General features: G+C 44.5%; 1 protein-coding gene across 2 annotated transcripts in view; it reads right to left on the bottom strand.

The window, feature by feature from the left end:
- LOC142564024 (uncharacterized) overlaps positions 1–642 on the bottom strand; it is a 107,825-nt gene extending 107,183 nt beyond the window's left edge. For both annotated transcript variants that reach the window (XM_075674828.1, XM_075674829.1), the window contains exon 1: positions 519–642. In XM_075674828.1, the coding sequence (XP_075530943.1) occupies positions 519–614 (96 nt within the window). In that variant the 5' untranslated portion in view covers positions 615–642. The remainder of the gene's footprint in view (positions 1–518) is intronic.
- Between the last annotated feature and the right edge of the window lie 15,122 nt (positions 643–15,764).

The following is a 15,764-nucleotide window of genomic DNA, read 5'->3' as shown; positions in this document are numbered from 1 at the left end:
TTGTTCGGGTGAGAAGGGACTCGATAGGCATGCGTTTCACCGATGTCGACGAAGTCAAACGCGATGTTACGACTGCGCTAGCAGGTGTAAAAAAAGGTCGAATTTGCAAGGTGCTACCAGCAATAAAGCAACGTTTAGACAAGTGCGTTAGTACTATTGGAGAGTACTTTGAGGGTGATTGAGGTTCTATTTGAAAGACAAGTAATGTCCATGCTTGTTATCAGGAAATTCCGGTTATTTTTGGGTTCCCCCTCGTACATTTACGTTCCGGTGGGAGAGGGAGAGGGAGAGAAAGGAGGCAGCAGGTTTAAACTGTTGTGATTAAAGAACTTCGTGCAAACGTGCACCATCACAGCTAAAACCGAAACAGCCTTTGTTGTCAATATCATCAGCTTACAAACGTTTCTTATCTCAAGTGCATTTCAAAAATTTGTATAATTTAGGAGCATCTACTGGAGGCTCACAATGCAGTCGAGAGCAATGGTTCGCTTATAAGCAAATGCGCAAAATAAACATACCATTTGCACATTATAGGTGCGGAAATCAAAGTGCTGTGCTCTGGAAATAGTGAATACGGCCGCCAAAATCAGTGCTGCATAAGCTTGCTTCTTCATGATGCTTTCAAACTGCGAATCGCTAATGCAATGCTTCCCTGGTTCGCTCGGCCCTTTATATGTAGAGAGATGATGCGGATTGACCTTTATCTAAACTTGTTTTTACTATTTTCTAAGTCCTGATATGGGGTTGCTAGAATTTTTCACACGTGCGCTTAGCAGAATATAATAAAAAGAAAGCAGCTTTCCAAACGTGCCTGCGTACTGTAAAAATGCATTTACGTCATGCATGCTTATACTAAGTCTAACAAGATATGTACTATATCCCATAGGTCAATTATTAAAATGCAATGACGTTCAAGCTGTTCATCAACGCATTTACGCATCCACGCGATACCTATACACACGTAACAAGGGTTGGTGTAGCAAAAGTTCGAATGAAAATTTTACATTAAAGAGGTGCATCGGAAAATTTTTGGAAACGCATGATCGACTAAAGCGTTGTGTGTAAGCAGTCGACCAATGTCTGGAACTGCAGCTCCCTCTAACTTGGCTGCTTTTTTACGCAAACGAGCTGAAAACTAACAGGCTGCTTTAATGACTACTCTACAGTACCATGCCAAATATTACAAGAAATATTGCAATATGCTTTATTACAAGGATATAAATCATAAAGTGGATTTTGCATGCTTTCGTTTAGGAACACATTTTGCAATTAACCTTTTTTTTCTTTTGCACGGCTGAAGTTTGTTCTGTTTATTCAAGATACACTGCACTTCTGAACCAACACAAGAATTGGGACTGCGAGCCCTCACCAGTCTACAATGCTGCGCTAGCCAGGCTCCCTATAGCTATGGGCCTCACGTGGGAAAATAACAAGTAAACAGAGCACAACCGAACAATGCAACTGCACATGGCGACGACGTGGTGTCCTCTCCCTCGGCCTCATCGTGTGCCTCATGAAGGCAGGCCGCAAGGTGATGAGGCCCTCTCACTCACTTTAGGCACATCCGAATACCATGCGATTTCTCGCGTCGTTGAATCCGCGAAATTTACGTGAGAGGATGATAGTGCATGATCTCGAGTTAATCTAACTGTACATCCACAAGCTCTGTCGGTTAAATTAGAGAACCTGAATGAGGCGTCCGAGTACATCCAGGTCCCGGTGAATGATGGACTCACGTTCAATAAATAAAGTTTTAAACAAATAGAAAGGTGCCCGGACACACAGTAAATTGTGTAAGCCTATTTTGTAAAGTGTTATAAAATCAGTATATACGAAATATGAATCAGGATAAAAATACGAACATTCAAATTTTCGATATTCGAATATGAATTGAAGATTCTTCGCTGTTCGATTGGTATTCCATTCGAGAATTCGCTATTCGAAATAACCAAGCATTCGCTTCTGCTCGAACATAAAAGCTATTGGTGGCTATTGGAACATAAACCTATTGGTGCCTTGGGCGGCAAATTTCGAGGCAAATGTAGACTACTCGAAATGATTCGACAGCAGTACAGCGATGAACGCCCTAGAAAGGCACCAGTTCCTCAGTTTACGAAATCAGCTGCCGAGGTGCTTATTGATCACAAGTTCTCCACTCTACAATCTTCCCGCCGTGATTCTGCACCCTTATCAGCCGAGAAAAGGGAGTGCTGGAGCTTCGTGGGTTCAAGGCTTTAGCTGCTGAATGGCGACCAGCGCACAATGTGCACGCTGGCAACGCCACCCGGCCTTCGATTTCGCCATGCAAATTTCGCTTTGGCTTTGGCAGCCAGGGTCACTGGAAAGCTGACGCAGCCCTTCTTCCGGCCATTGGACAGTAATTGTGAGAGCACCTTCCTGAACAGCGTTGGCGACAGAGATCTGGACCATTACGATGAATGCTTCCCTTCCGTCGAACCGTAGGGCGCAATTCCTTTCTTTCCGTTGAACGGCCACTGGTACGCAGGTACCCGAGTCCCCTCCGGTTCCTAGCAGAATCCGCAAAAGATCTGCTTGGAAAGGTTATAATGACGCCGCGAATAAGTTTCCTTTGAATTTGTTACAGGGAAGAAATCACAAAAAAACGGATAAAAATATGTAAAAGGCAATTTTTCTTTACGGTATTCCATAACAAGTGGCATATAGTGCATGTTGTTTGTCAGTCGAGACGGTTACGTTCCTGCCTTTTGTTATGATGTTTTATCTTTTTTGGTTATCTGTAGATAAAACTAGATGTGCTGACTTTTCAAATGTAGTGTCATGCTTTCACGTTCCAGTTTGTCACTGGGAAATAAGTGGAGAATGTTAATGCCATGTAATGTAGGGAGCACCGATATCCGTTAAGCTGAACTTTTGCGGCCTTTTGGTTTTGTCCCTGGCACCATGCAATATGACTCCTAGTGGTTGAATGATGTGGGTTATTGAGCGGTATAACTGCAGAGGCTCGCTGGCGGCTCGCATCCTTGCTCTTTTAGAAGCAGTGATGTATCGTTGATCGTCAGTTTGTATGACATGAGCCAGCCGCTTGGCAGTTCGGCGGTTGAGCGAGCTTGGTTTCTGAAGAAAATATGGCAGCCGGGGTTCTCATTTTCATAGAATATGGGCTGTATTAGGGCCGGCCCTAGCAGTATTTACACTCTTGTCGACGCACCATTAGCAATACTTCTACGTTGAATGATTCCTGATTGGCGTTATGAAAGTATTCGTTTGCGCTTGCATGATTGTATGTGCGCTGCCGCCTGGCTGGACGCGTGGGGATAGATGTGAATAGTCCTCTGTTCACCTGCTTGATTGCAGGATAATTGATTCTGCAGTCCGGGGTAAGCAGCCAAAATAAGGATATAATGGCGCCCAGCGCAGTGCTTATCGGGCGATCTAGTTATCCTTTTTGTTATCCTCTACTTCACTGTGTCAAACCAAGTTGATCTGGTTTATTGGCCTAATATAACACACACACAGTGCGAGGTACCGCGTGGGGGGGGGGGGGGCAGCGGGTTAATTTCAGCAACCTGGGGTTCTCTCACGTGCATCTAAATTAAAGCACACGAGCGGTTTGCATGATGCGGGCGCCCTGGCAGGGATTCGAGCCCGCGACCTCGTGCTCATGCACCCTCGTATACTGGTTTCTAAACGAATCCGTACGTTGCCCTTCTGTGGAGGCTACGCAGTGTTAGCTGAAAGCAGGCCTGTGCATATTCTGCTGCATGTTTTTGGTAAGGAAGAAATATAGGTGGTTCATGATTCATCACATTTCCGTGAGCTTCTAAAATATGCAGGAAAAATGTACACCTTTACAAGCCAAGGTCACATGAATATGGCAAAAGTGATTCAGTGGCCATATGTCCGACCCTTGTCATTAGTTGTTTCATTCATGAACATCCCAGCTATGATTCAGCGAAATGGAAAAGAGAAAGGCCGGTTCTTTTCACGTTGACTCGAGTAGTATCATACGTCATTAAAACGAAGACGCTCGCAAAATATACTGTCGATGTGCTAGTAGGTTATATTTGGCTTTGTAGCTCGTGAAACACCTTGTCTAAAGTTTCTTCCGTGCTATTTATTGGTCCTAGACGCCTTATATCATGCGCATTTTCATTAATGTAGCAACTTATGCCTAATGTTAGCTCTGGATCCTGTTTACTCCGAAGCTTCTTGGGTGTCATATTCGTAACGAAGAAAGAAAATCAATGAAAAGAAAATTATGAGCAGAACTCATCTACAATGACTATATATGCAAATATGCGAATAGACTAACCGCGTCAAGTGCGAGGTGTACGCCGCAGCCGGCTTCTCTTTCCCCCAGCACATATTCAGTGGTAAATAATAAAGTTGGCGTTGAAAAAATTCACTGAAGAGCGGCACACACCTAGGGGCACATATCCAAGAAAACGATCGACATTTTTAGATGGCATTATATTTGGTATCGACCCGCATTTCAGACTAGATTTGATAGCCAGAAACAAACTGGTCTGACGTGTAAACCCAGGAATGCTATACGTAATAAAAAAATATATCCCTTGGTAGCAAATACGATTGTAAGCAACATGACGCCACAGTGTAAACACCGTTATATATATATATATATATATATATATATATATATATATATATATATATATATATATATATATATATATATATATTGTCACGTGGGAGGTGAAGAGGAGGTTGAAGTGTCTCGAGGATCGGTAGATGGTGTGGCCACGGCCGCTGCGTGGTGTGGCCCTGGCTATTGAGCTTCAACCTTGTAACTGTATATATTGTAAATGCATATATTTTCTCCCCGTAACAATATATATATATATATATATATATATATATATATATATACACGCTTATATAGGCTTCATCAAGGCATACAGTGTTTTAAACCTCACTAAAAAAGTTCCTCAACGCACCCTTGAAGAAGTAACCGGTGAATAAAAGAACGCATGTCGGCCAGTCGGACTCCAACGTAAAAGATGTGCTGATTCTTTCTGATATTACAGCTTTAAAATTATCTGTTAAGAATGAATTTCTATAGCACTTAGTCAATGTTAGTTCAGAAATAACATTTTCCATTATGTCTTGGAATAATTCACCCATTTGTTGGTGAATAGCCCGTAGTCGTTAGGAGCCACATATAGGCGACCACAACAACTACACCGAATGGATAGGTGCCTAAGTTGGTAATGCAATATATAAAAACACTTAGAGTGATAAAAACACGCAGGACGTACAAAAAGAAACACACACCAGACTCGCGTTTGGTATATGTGTCTTTTTCTACGTCCTGTGTCTTTTTAGCGCTCTAACTTTTTATTATAAGCTACACACACCCTACAATTAAAACCTCAATTCTAGCGCACGTATTTCGCTCACGCTTATGATTGCAGCTTGTTAATCTCATGTCCCATTTGGGCTGAGGTGATAAATATATATATATATATATATATATATATATATATATATATATATATATATATATGCCTAATGCTGAAGAAAAACAGTTGCCCTGAAGACGAAGACAATCTCCCTTATTGAAACGTTCGCTCCACCCTGAGACATCCTTTATGCCCACCACAGTTTATCACCTGAGTGGGCGTGAGAACACCATATCTATAGTTCCCCTATGAGCCCGTGGTTTTCTGAGTGTGAATGAGCCCGAGTAAGGAGTCTGAATGAGCCAGCATGGATCTGATTATGATGGCTCTGTGTAGCTGTTGTTGCTTTTTCTGTGGCTTCAACGCCCTATGGAGGATTATCCAAGAAATGATTGGATTTTTCCGAGATATCACGGGAAATAAAATTTTAGAATTTCCATGAACTAAGTGCTTTAAAAGATAAAGTTATCTGTTAAAAATGAAAGCGATAATGGCAGAAAGACTCCACAATCACTATACGTCGTATTCCGGTTGGGTCTGCTTCTGTCGACATACATTCTCTTGTTCACCGGTTACTTTATCAAGGGCACGTCGATTGACTTCCTTTAAGCGGGGCCCAGACACTGTGCGCCTTGATTTAGCCCGCATATTTTTCGTCGTGCGGCGCTGCGGCGCCATCTTACTTACAATCGGCGGTTAACGGTCGTTGCTACGGACGTTATTTATTTCGTACATCCTTCATGGCATTTTACGTCTGACAAGTTTCTTTCCGGCTATCAATTCTAGTCTAAAATAAGGGCAGATTCCGAAGATAGTGCCATCTAAAAATGTCGGCCGTTTCCGTGGATATGTGCCCTAAGTTATGTGCCGCTCTTCAGTGAACTTCTTCGACGCCAACTTGAGTATTACCACTGAGTATGCGCTGCAATGTATGTGCGAATGGATGTGTGCCTCCGTGGACAGAGAAGCCGGCTGCGGCGCATAGCTCTCACTTGACGCGCTTCGGCTATTTGCATATTTGAATAGTCATTGCAAATGAGTTCTGGCCAGAATTTTCTTCTCATTGCTTTTCTTTCTTTCTTACGAATATGACAGACAAGAATCTTCGGAGTAGACACGTTCCAGTGCCAACATTAGGCATAACTTGCTATTTCAATGAAAATGTGCACTATTTAAGACGTCTATGACCAACAAATAGCACGGAAGAAACTTGAGACAAGGTGCTTCAAGAGCTACAAAGACAAATATACCCTGTTACCGCATTGAGAGTATACTGTGCGACGTCTTCGTTTTACTGACGTATGATACTACTCGAGGCAACGTGTAAAGAAACCGGCCTTTCTCTTTGCCATTTCACCGAATCATAGCCGGGATCTTGATGCTCGAAAGAACTAATGGCAAAGGTCGGACATATGGCCACTGAATCACTTTTGGCGTGTTTCTGTGACCTTTGCTTGAAACAGTGTACATTCTGCCGGCAAATTTTAGGAGCTCACAGAAATGTGATGAATCATGAAACACTTAAATTTCTTCGTTGCCAAATACATGCAGCAGAAAATACAGAGGCGTGCTTCCAGCTCACCGTGCGTAGCGTCCAGAGAAGGGCAACGTACGGAAGTTGTTTAGAAACCAGTGCACGAGGGTGCATGACCACGAGGTCGCGGACTCGAGTCCCTGCCATGGCGACCGCATAATGCAAACCGCTCGTGTACTTTTATTCAGGTGCATATTGGAAAACCCCACGTTGCTTAAGCCGACCTGGGCGCCGGTGGGAGCCTCCCACCGCGTCAGCTTCCAGAGTCCGTGTGATGATTTGGGACGATAAAGCAGGTGATCATGATTTAACAGGAACTGCTGGGGGATAACAAAACGGATAACCAGATCGCCCGATAGGCATTACGCCGGGCGCCGTTCTGTCCCCACTTTGGCTGCCTACTCCTGATTGCAAAATCCCATATACTGAAATCGATCAGGTGAACAGAGGACTATTCACATCTATCACCACGCGTCTAATCAGGCGGCAGCGCACAAACTGTCGTGCAAGCGCAAAGGAATACCTTCAGGAATCATTCAGCAATCAATCAGGAATCTTTCCACATAGAAGTATTGCTAACGGTTTGTCGACAAGAGTGCAAATACTGCAAAGGCCGGCCCTAATATAGCCCATATTCCATGAAAATGAGAATCCCGATGGTCATCACTTCTCGCAAAACCAAGCTCACTCTCTACCGCCCAACAGCCAAGTGGCTGGCTCTAGTAATATAAATTGACGATCATGGATACATGACTACTTCCAAAACAGCAACAATGCGTGTCATCGGTCCTCTGGCGTTAGACCACTGAAAAACTCACACCATTCATTCATTCATTCAATAATCAGGAGTCATGTCGCATGGTGCCGGGACAGGGCATTAACATTCAGTAGTTATTTCACGTTGACAAACTGAAACGAAAATCATGGCACTGTACAATCCAAAATCCAGCACATCTAACATATATATATATATATATATATATATATATATATATATATATATATATTGCAGAAAAGAAAATATTTCTTTAAGGTGTTTAATAACAAGTTGCCTACGATGCGTGTTGTTTGTCACTCGAGACTGCATATATATATATATATATATATATATATATATATATATATATATACATATATATCCAAACACAAATCATCACAAGAAAGGGCAGGTGCCTGTAACAGTCTCGACTGACAAACAACACGCATCGTAGACAACTTGTTAATACACACCTTAAAGAAATATTTTCTTTTCTGCTTTTTTATCCTTTTTTCCGTGCTTTGTTCTCTGTAACACATTCAAAGAAAACTTATTCGCGGCGTCAGTGTCACGTTTCCAAGCAAACCTTGTGCGGGCTGTGCTACGAACAGAAGGAGACACGGGTACCAGCGCTCCAGTGGCCGTTCCATGGAAAGAAAAGAACTGCGCGCTACGGTTCGGCGCCACCGGCCTACAGCTTCCAGAAGTCCGTCGGAAGCGAAGCATTCGTTTGAATAGTCCAGATTTCTATCGGCAACATTGTGTTCACGATGCTGCTATCACAATTACCGTCCAATGGGCGGCAGAAGGGCTGGGTCTACTTTCCTGTAACCCCGGCTACCAGAGCCAAAGCCAAGGAGACATTTGCCAGTAGAGATCGAGTTGTGGGAGTTATGGCCAACGTCCATAGCACGCACATCGCCATTCGGCAGCCAGAAGGGCTCAAGCCAGGCAGCTTCAGCACTTCCTTTGCTCGGCTGATACGGGTGCACAGTCATGGCGGGAAGAGTGTGGAGTTCTCTGACTCGGCCGCCATTTTTGCTCTATATTTCGTGAGTGCCGCACTTTAGCAGTATCGATACAAGAAAAGGTCCGTTTACAAATATTTATAACCTAGAAGCCGAGTGAGATGTAGAGCGTGAACCAAGATGGCGTTGTAGCCCGCACGTCGTCTCTCATCTCCTTCCTCGTCTGAGAAAGACACAAAAACGGCTTTCTCCTCTCGGCTCCGTGACAATATCAAATAACACCTTCACTTCATTGAAGAAAAACAAACGCTCCAAGTCATTGTAGTTATTTTGGCCCGACTGTAAACTAAAAGTGGGGGCAGTAAACGTCCGATGCCAACGAAAGCCAAAGTTTTCGTTATATTCTATTATGTCAGTCGGTTGATGCATGCGAATCGTTGCGGAACAAAATGCGGAGACAGCCGTAGTGGGAGCGTGACGTCATCTGGAATCTTTAAATTCGCAAGGAATTCGGCAAAACGAAGAAACATCACAGGATCACCTTCAGTTTTCTGATAAGAAAGCGTCTGCAAGCAAACCAAGAGTGAGGATAGTCATGAAATTCCGCCAATTCACGAGCAAGGCGAATTAGGTCCTTATTTTGTTTCCTCTCTCGTCAATTGAAACAAAGGACCTTCCCAGTCATGATCTCCTTTCACTTTTTTAACCCCTCGTCATGCATGGATTGTCACGCGAAACATAGGATAGTCGAAGGTTTTCTAGTCTGACTTCGAAGGACTCCTGTGAACAATGTCGACATCAAGAGCTCGGAACTCCGCCAGCTAGACGAACTTTGAAACATATTCATACCATTTTTTCATTCGCAGGTTTAACGATTTAACGAACTTCAATGTTTTGCCACTTGCTCCGCATATTCACATCGTTGACTGATGCTTTGAAATCTTGAACATTACAACTGTCATCTTTTGCTACCTCGACGACAAGCGCAAGCTGATCCAGGGAGCTGAGAAGATGGCAAGAACCAGCGGAGCCCCGGGCCACGGGCCCCGACCATTAGCGATTATTCTTATCAGTATTTCAACAAAGTTTATCCTATCCTCATGATCATGATCGAACTCGCTTCTTTAACCTCCCGATGCCTCAATAGTGCTATGCCTCTTTGTTTAGAATATCATCATATTTTTGAGGTACCATTCCAGTGGAATCCTTGATGTATTCACACTGAATGGGAAGGCCAGCGTGAACGCGTAGCCGTTTGGTTATATTTACCAAAAATGGTATTAGGCCAGAATCCGTGCCCACTTTTAGTGCTTCGGTTTTAAGCAACGCATTCTTTTCCTACCCTCCCGTGTGTGGCGTGACTGTCCACTGCCGGGTAGGTCGGTATTTCGGTAGACAAACTTGGAGATGTGTGTACGAAGGTGCCGTCTTGCTCGACTGGCTGGTACAGTACATAGTAAACCACCACCGTATTTCGCGCAGAGACGCAGCTGCTTTGCCTCAGCGCGGACGGGAGCCCCAACACAAACACGCCGTGACGGTCACCTTTCCTTGTCATTTTCATTACGTCGTCGTCATTTCACTGCGTTAATTCCATTGGAGTCATTCCTTTGTTGTCATGGCGTCGTCATCGTGCCACAGCATTCGCTCTATGGTCGTCACTACGTGTCGTAGCTCGTCGTCATCACGCAGCTCACGCCGTTATCGTCGTTTCGCCGTCGTCACGCCGTCACCCTCACGCAGCCGTCGTCATTCCGTCGTCGTTATACAGTCGCTGTCGTGCAATCGTAGTCATCCGTCCTTTCGATGACGTCGAGGCCACTTCGTCATTGTCATTCCAGCTTCGACATCCTATTGTCGACATGTGGTCGTCATCGTGCCCTCATCGTGACACAGTCGCTGTCATTTCGTCGTTGTCATTCCGTCGTCGTCACGATATCCTCGTCACGGCGTCATAGTCAGTCGATGGCCGTCATTGTGTTGCAGTCTTTCCGGTATCGTTATCGAATTGTCGCCATGTCGCCGTTACGTGTTCTCATTCCATCGTCGTCATGCCATCGTCGGGATTCCATTACCCTCGTTACTTTATCGTCATTCCTTCGTCATCAAGCGTGGGATACGCATGTTCAAGCGCCCAAACGATGGGTCTTTTTTGGTGAAACGTACGCTGCTTGGTCGTTTGCTCTACACTTGCAAATGGTCGCTAAACAAGAACAGTCTTGTTCGCAAACAACAACGAAAGCTTCGCTTGAACGCTATTTTTCAGAGCGCGGGATATCCTCAAATTATTTTCAAGATGCTCTTTCTTTCTTTACAGATTCATTTCACTGCAATTGACGCATTTCACAAGGAGATATGTTTTATTACGATAGAAAAGTTGAGAGGCCTGCCTCAAATGAAGTTGTGACCAACTGCTGACCAGATATCAGATAAGAGTAACCGGAATAAACGATAAAAGCACAAGAATTGATAACTACGAAAGGGTCAATTTTATTGAACGTGTGCACCCTTGTAATATTTTTTTTAAATAGTATCGCCCGAGCGTCGACCACACGGCGTGTCATCTGCCTTGTAAAGGCGAGGAGCACTCGTGAAGCTAACAGCGCTGCAAAATACATTACAAATGAAAGTCTCCTTGCACAACTGCTCGATGGTGTACAGCAAGATCTAAAAAATTATTAAAATGAAGTCCGCCTCGGTGCTGGAAATTTCGCGTAGCCTTTAAAAAGATCACGCCGATGGCAACGTACCAGCCTAAGTGCCCATAGGACCTTTCGAGAAAAGGTTAACTGTTGAACTTTTAAAAATTGTCCACCAGTCAGTATCCTTCTATCAGCATACTTCAAGCAGATGTACGAAACATGTTAGCAATTCTTTATTAATGCGGTCTTTAACCTCCCGTCGTTTAAAACTTAAAAAAAAGACACTTGGCTCGCTTAGTCTGTATGCCTCATGACGTACGATTTTTATTATTCATGACGTACAAATTAATTATTCCCACGGGAATAATTAATTTTACGCTTCTTGCTGCCATCGAATTATTCGCCTAACACCCTTTGTGAGTACGTCCCATAATTGAGGATCAACAACACCATCACCAGTCTTGAGTTACCGGTACCTAGAGAAAAATTGGGAATGTCCAGCTAGATGCAGATGCATTGCTTCATTAAAAAAGCAAGGTAAATTAAATTATGGGGTTTTACGTACCAAAACCACTTTCTGATTATGAGGCACGCCGTAGTGGAGGACTCCGGAAATTTCGACCACCTGGGGTTCTTTAACGTGCACTTAAATCTAAGTACACGGGTGCTTTCGCATTTCGCCTCCATCGAAATGCGGCCGCCGTGGCCGGGATTCGATCCCGCGACCTCGTGCCCACAGCCTAACAACATAGCCACTGAGCAACCACGGCGGGTGAAAAAGCAAGGTGCGGGTCCTTATGACTCCACCTTATGACACCACCAGTCCCGAGAAATTCATTCTCAATGTGTCCGTCGAAATGCATTGATGTTCCAGTTACTTTCGCTCTTCAATGCATAAACAGTGGTTTCCTAAAAAGTAACTGGAACACCACTGCATTTCGACGGACACATTGAAAATAAATGAACCGGTTCCGTCCAGAGAATTCGTTCCAAGTTAATACGCCGTGCGAACTCAGCGGCTATAAATCGTATATTGAAATATGTGGCGTAAAGTAATGACACAAAAAGCCAATTACCGTAATTACATTAATTATTCAATTGAACATTTAGATTTTTCTTTGAACTAAGAATTCTGATATCTGGCATAGGGAGTCTTTAAAAAATATTGGTGCTGCTAAAAAAGCGCTCTGTATATTCGCTCGACATTAAAGTCCGGCTCCGTATTGTTCCCAGAAGAGCCTGCTTCAAAAATTCGCCCTTTGTTCTTTTAGAACGTGAGCCGTTACGTTTATGTCTTTGCCTCTATAAATTTATCGCCAGCACATCATATCAGAAACGTGCCTAGCTTCTCTTCTATATGTGGCTTTATTCTTTCAGTGCAAGCTTTCCCAGGGACCTGTGGATGCCCACAGAGAAGGTCACAATATGTTTAAATAGCGAGCAGGCCGCATTCGTTAGCCATCAATGATCTCGTCTACGCTGCCTTCAAATCGTTTTATGTCCAAGCCCTCGTTGCAGGTTAACCTGCGCGGCACGTTTAATAAGCATCTCTTTCATTCTCTCAGATTGAATTTCATGACACCATTCCAAATGAAGGTAAAAGTTTGCCCTATCGTTAGCTAATGGTCTTTTGGAAGACCACGTCGTTGGCAGTCCGTCTATGGCTTAGAGTAGCATTTTCAAATGCGCACTCTTTCCTTATCGGAATGGCCAACAGTCCACTTTATGACTTCTGCGGGTGCAATGAAAACTCGCCCACCTTCTTTGTCAGTGTTCTTGTTTCAGCCTGCAAAGAGCAGCCCTCTCAGCCGCCCTAGACAAACTGGACAAGCGCCCAATGACAGAAAACAAGATCCTTGAAAACTGGCCTACGCGAACATCAGCGCGCTCGGCTTGTAAGGCGCCGCTGCAGTGCTTAAAAGACACTGGACTTTCTGACAAATTGTGAATACACTGTGTGAAGTAGGATTGTACGGTGACACTGCGTAACACTGGGAACGCCTTTGCGGGCTGCGTGACAGTGCCCACAGAAGCAGTTTGTGTGTGCGTGCGTGTGTGTGTGGTTTCTTAATACTTTTTATGCTTCTCTCTCTCACCTATCTCATCCCCTTGCCCCTTCCCCAGTACAGGGTAGCCAACCGGAGATAGTCTCTGGTTACCCTCCCAGTCTTTTGTTTGCCTTTGTCTCTCTCTCTGTGTCACACCCATCGTTGGCCTTGAAATAAAAATAGTGCTAGTGACTTAATTATGGTTCCATCCGTGAAAAGAAGGCAGGTGCAGGAGTTGTAACTTAGAGTAGGCATATTTTCCTTGCCTGGTTTCATGCCTGTGTTTAAAGCTCAATCATTGGAAGTAGTTCTAGTTCTGTATAAATTACTTTCTACTTAGTTGTCAGACATAATTTGAATAGATCGCTTATCTCTTTGGTCCTCGCCCATCCTGAGGAAAAAAAAGGTTTCGCGATCACGCGCAACGCAAAGCCTAGGATGCCTCGATGTCCTCCTCGCGCGCCCGAAGGAGACGCACATTGAGGTGCAGTAGGAAAGACACCCTCTCCTAGCAGGAGAGAAAGCAATGTCCTTGTGGCGACTGGCGAGGAACTGGTGACGGCTTCTCGTGTCACCAAGGCGCGGGTGACCCCACCACAGACAAGACTGCGCCACGAAACTAAGGCACGGACCGTGCTTGCATCCGCAAGAGCAAATAGTTTGTTCCCCACCTGGGGATATAGGGACATTCCGCGGACCTCCAGGCAATACAGGCGTCCCCCACCGTAAACGTTCTCTATGTTCTCCCTTCACCATCGCCTTTCAGTCGCCATTAATTAACAAGTAAATATATTTGTAGTTTTTTTTCCGTCGTCCCCTTACTGCTGTGGAGAAGTTCACTTCACCTCGTCGAGGTCCCAGTCATTGTTAAAATTTTTAAGGACTATTTCGTCATCCACTGCCCCGGCGACTTGTTGAAAGGGGACTTGGTGATTTTTGCGATGCCCACTGACCCTAATAAAATTTTGAATATATAGGCTTCTTTTTGCATTCTGATTAGCTGTGCCAAATGATTTGACTGCAAGTCATTTAGTCTTCGGGAAAATTAATTTTAAAGATTTATTCCGTGTTCCACGACTTATGCCCACGAACATACGACCCTTCAATGGCCGCCCTGTGTTTGTGAAGTTAGAATGCACACCGCCACATCTCCCAGAATGGACGAAGGTGGCTCCTTCATCTACGAGACGATGGCCGACAATCATCGTTTTGACAGACGTGATGACCTGTGCTTCTCTTCCTCTTGCCGCAGAACTATGCGTTGAGGTTGGGGCTCGTCAGCTGCCCCGCGCGGAAGCAGTGAGTCAAACGAAAACGGCGATCCTTCAGCGCTCATATGGTCGCTGAAATTGTCGCGCAAATCGCCACTGTCTAGTTCGGAAGAGGTGGACAAGCTCCCCGTGCCATAAGAATACATCGTAAGCTTCGCTCCTTAGGCGTTAGCACCAGTCACGTTTGCTGCGTGTTTACATTACGGTATTGTAGGACCTGACGTCGTCGACTCATCGCAGACGTCACACAAAGCAGCCACCCGTTTCGGTGTCCGTACCCCGTGTACTGGTTATTTAAAATTATTGATGAGTTCTTAAGCAAATTTAACCACCCTACCCGTGGCCTGACTGTCAGTGCCATTTCAAAATGACAATATCCTCGAGCTACAGGCTAGCGCAAACGCACGTGCCCAGTGCAGAATACTTTAAAATTCCAGCGAAACAAGCAGTCCAGTCGTTTGAAGTTCACCCTTATTTGAATTTTCGTGCTCCGTCGAGCACGGAAGTCGAAGACCTTGTACCGACCTCACAAGGCGGCCCTTGCAAGGAAAGGAGGTGACCAGAAATGTCACCAGAAGAATGACGCTCCTAAGCAGAAGAACAAGAATCCTGTAGCTGTTTTTGCATTTCACTAACTGCATGTCTTCGCACTCGTCGATATGTGCAGGCATTAAGAGTTCGTTGTTCTTCTCAATGAACATGCACAGTGACCTCAATGGTGGCGTTGTGGAACAACGGCTTTGCGGACGTCTTCACTACCAGATGTTTATGGAGATCGTTGTTTTTTTGCGCTCACCGAATTACAAATCATTTGCGCAGCGGACTCTTTTAAGAATGAACCTTTCAATAGGAGAATTCTCCCGGACTTTGCTGACCACGGCGGCTGAGTGATGGTGTCTCGCCTAATAGCTCAAACACCAGACAACACTGGCATACGAATATATGTAGCCCCACCTTCGCTATCCCTAGAGATGAGACGGTGGCCGCAGTTCTATTCTCTCTGGAATTACACGATAAAAGAGCAAATGCTACCGAAATATTTTCACTGCAAGAAATATTCACCTTCAAGAGCATAACTCCTTCATCAAAATGAACCTTTCTGTGCTTCTTTAATGCCTTAGCATTAGTCGTGTTAAAGAGAG

The sequence above is a fragment of the Dermacentor variabilis genome, chromosome 11, assembly GCF_050947875.1.
Source record: "Dermacentor variabilis isolate Ectoservices chromosome 11, ASM5094787v1, whole genome shotgun sequence".
In the NCBI taxonomy this organism is placed as follows: domain Eukaryota; kingdom Metazoa; phylum Arthropoda; class Arachnida; order Ixodida; family Ixodidae; genus Dermacentor; species Dermacentor variabilis.
Note: the sequence above shows the minus strand (reverse complement) of the source record. Positions and strands in the feature narration are given on the sequence as shown.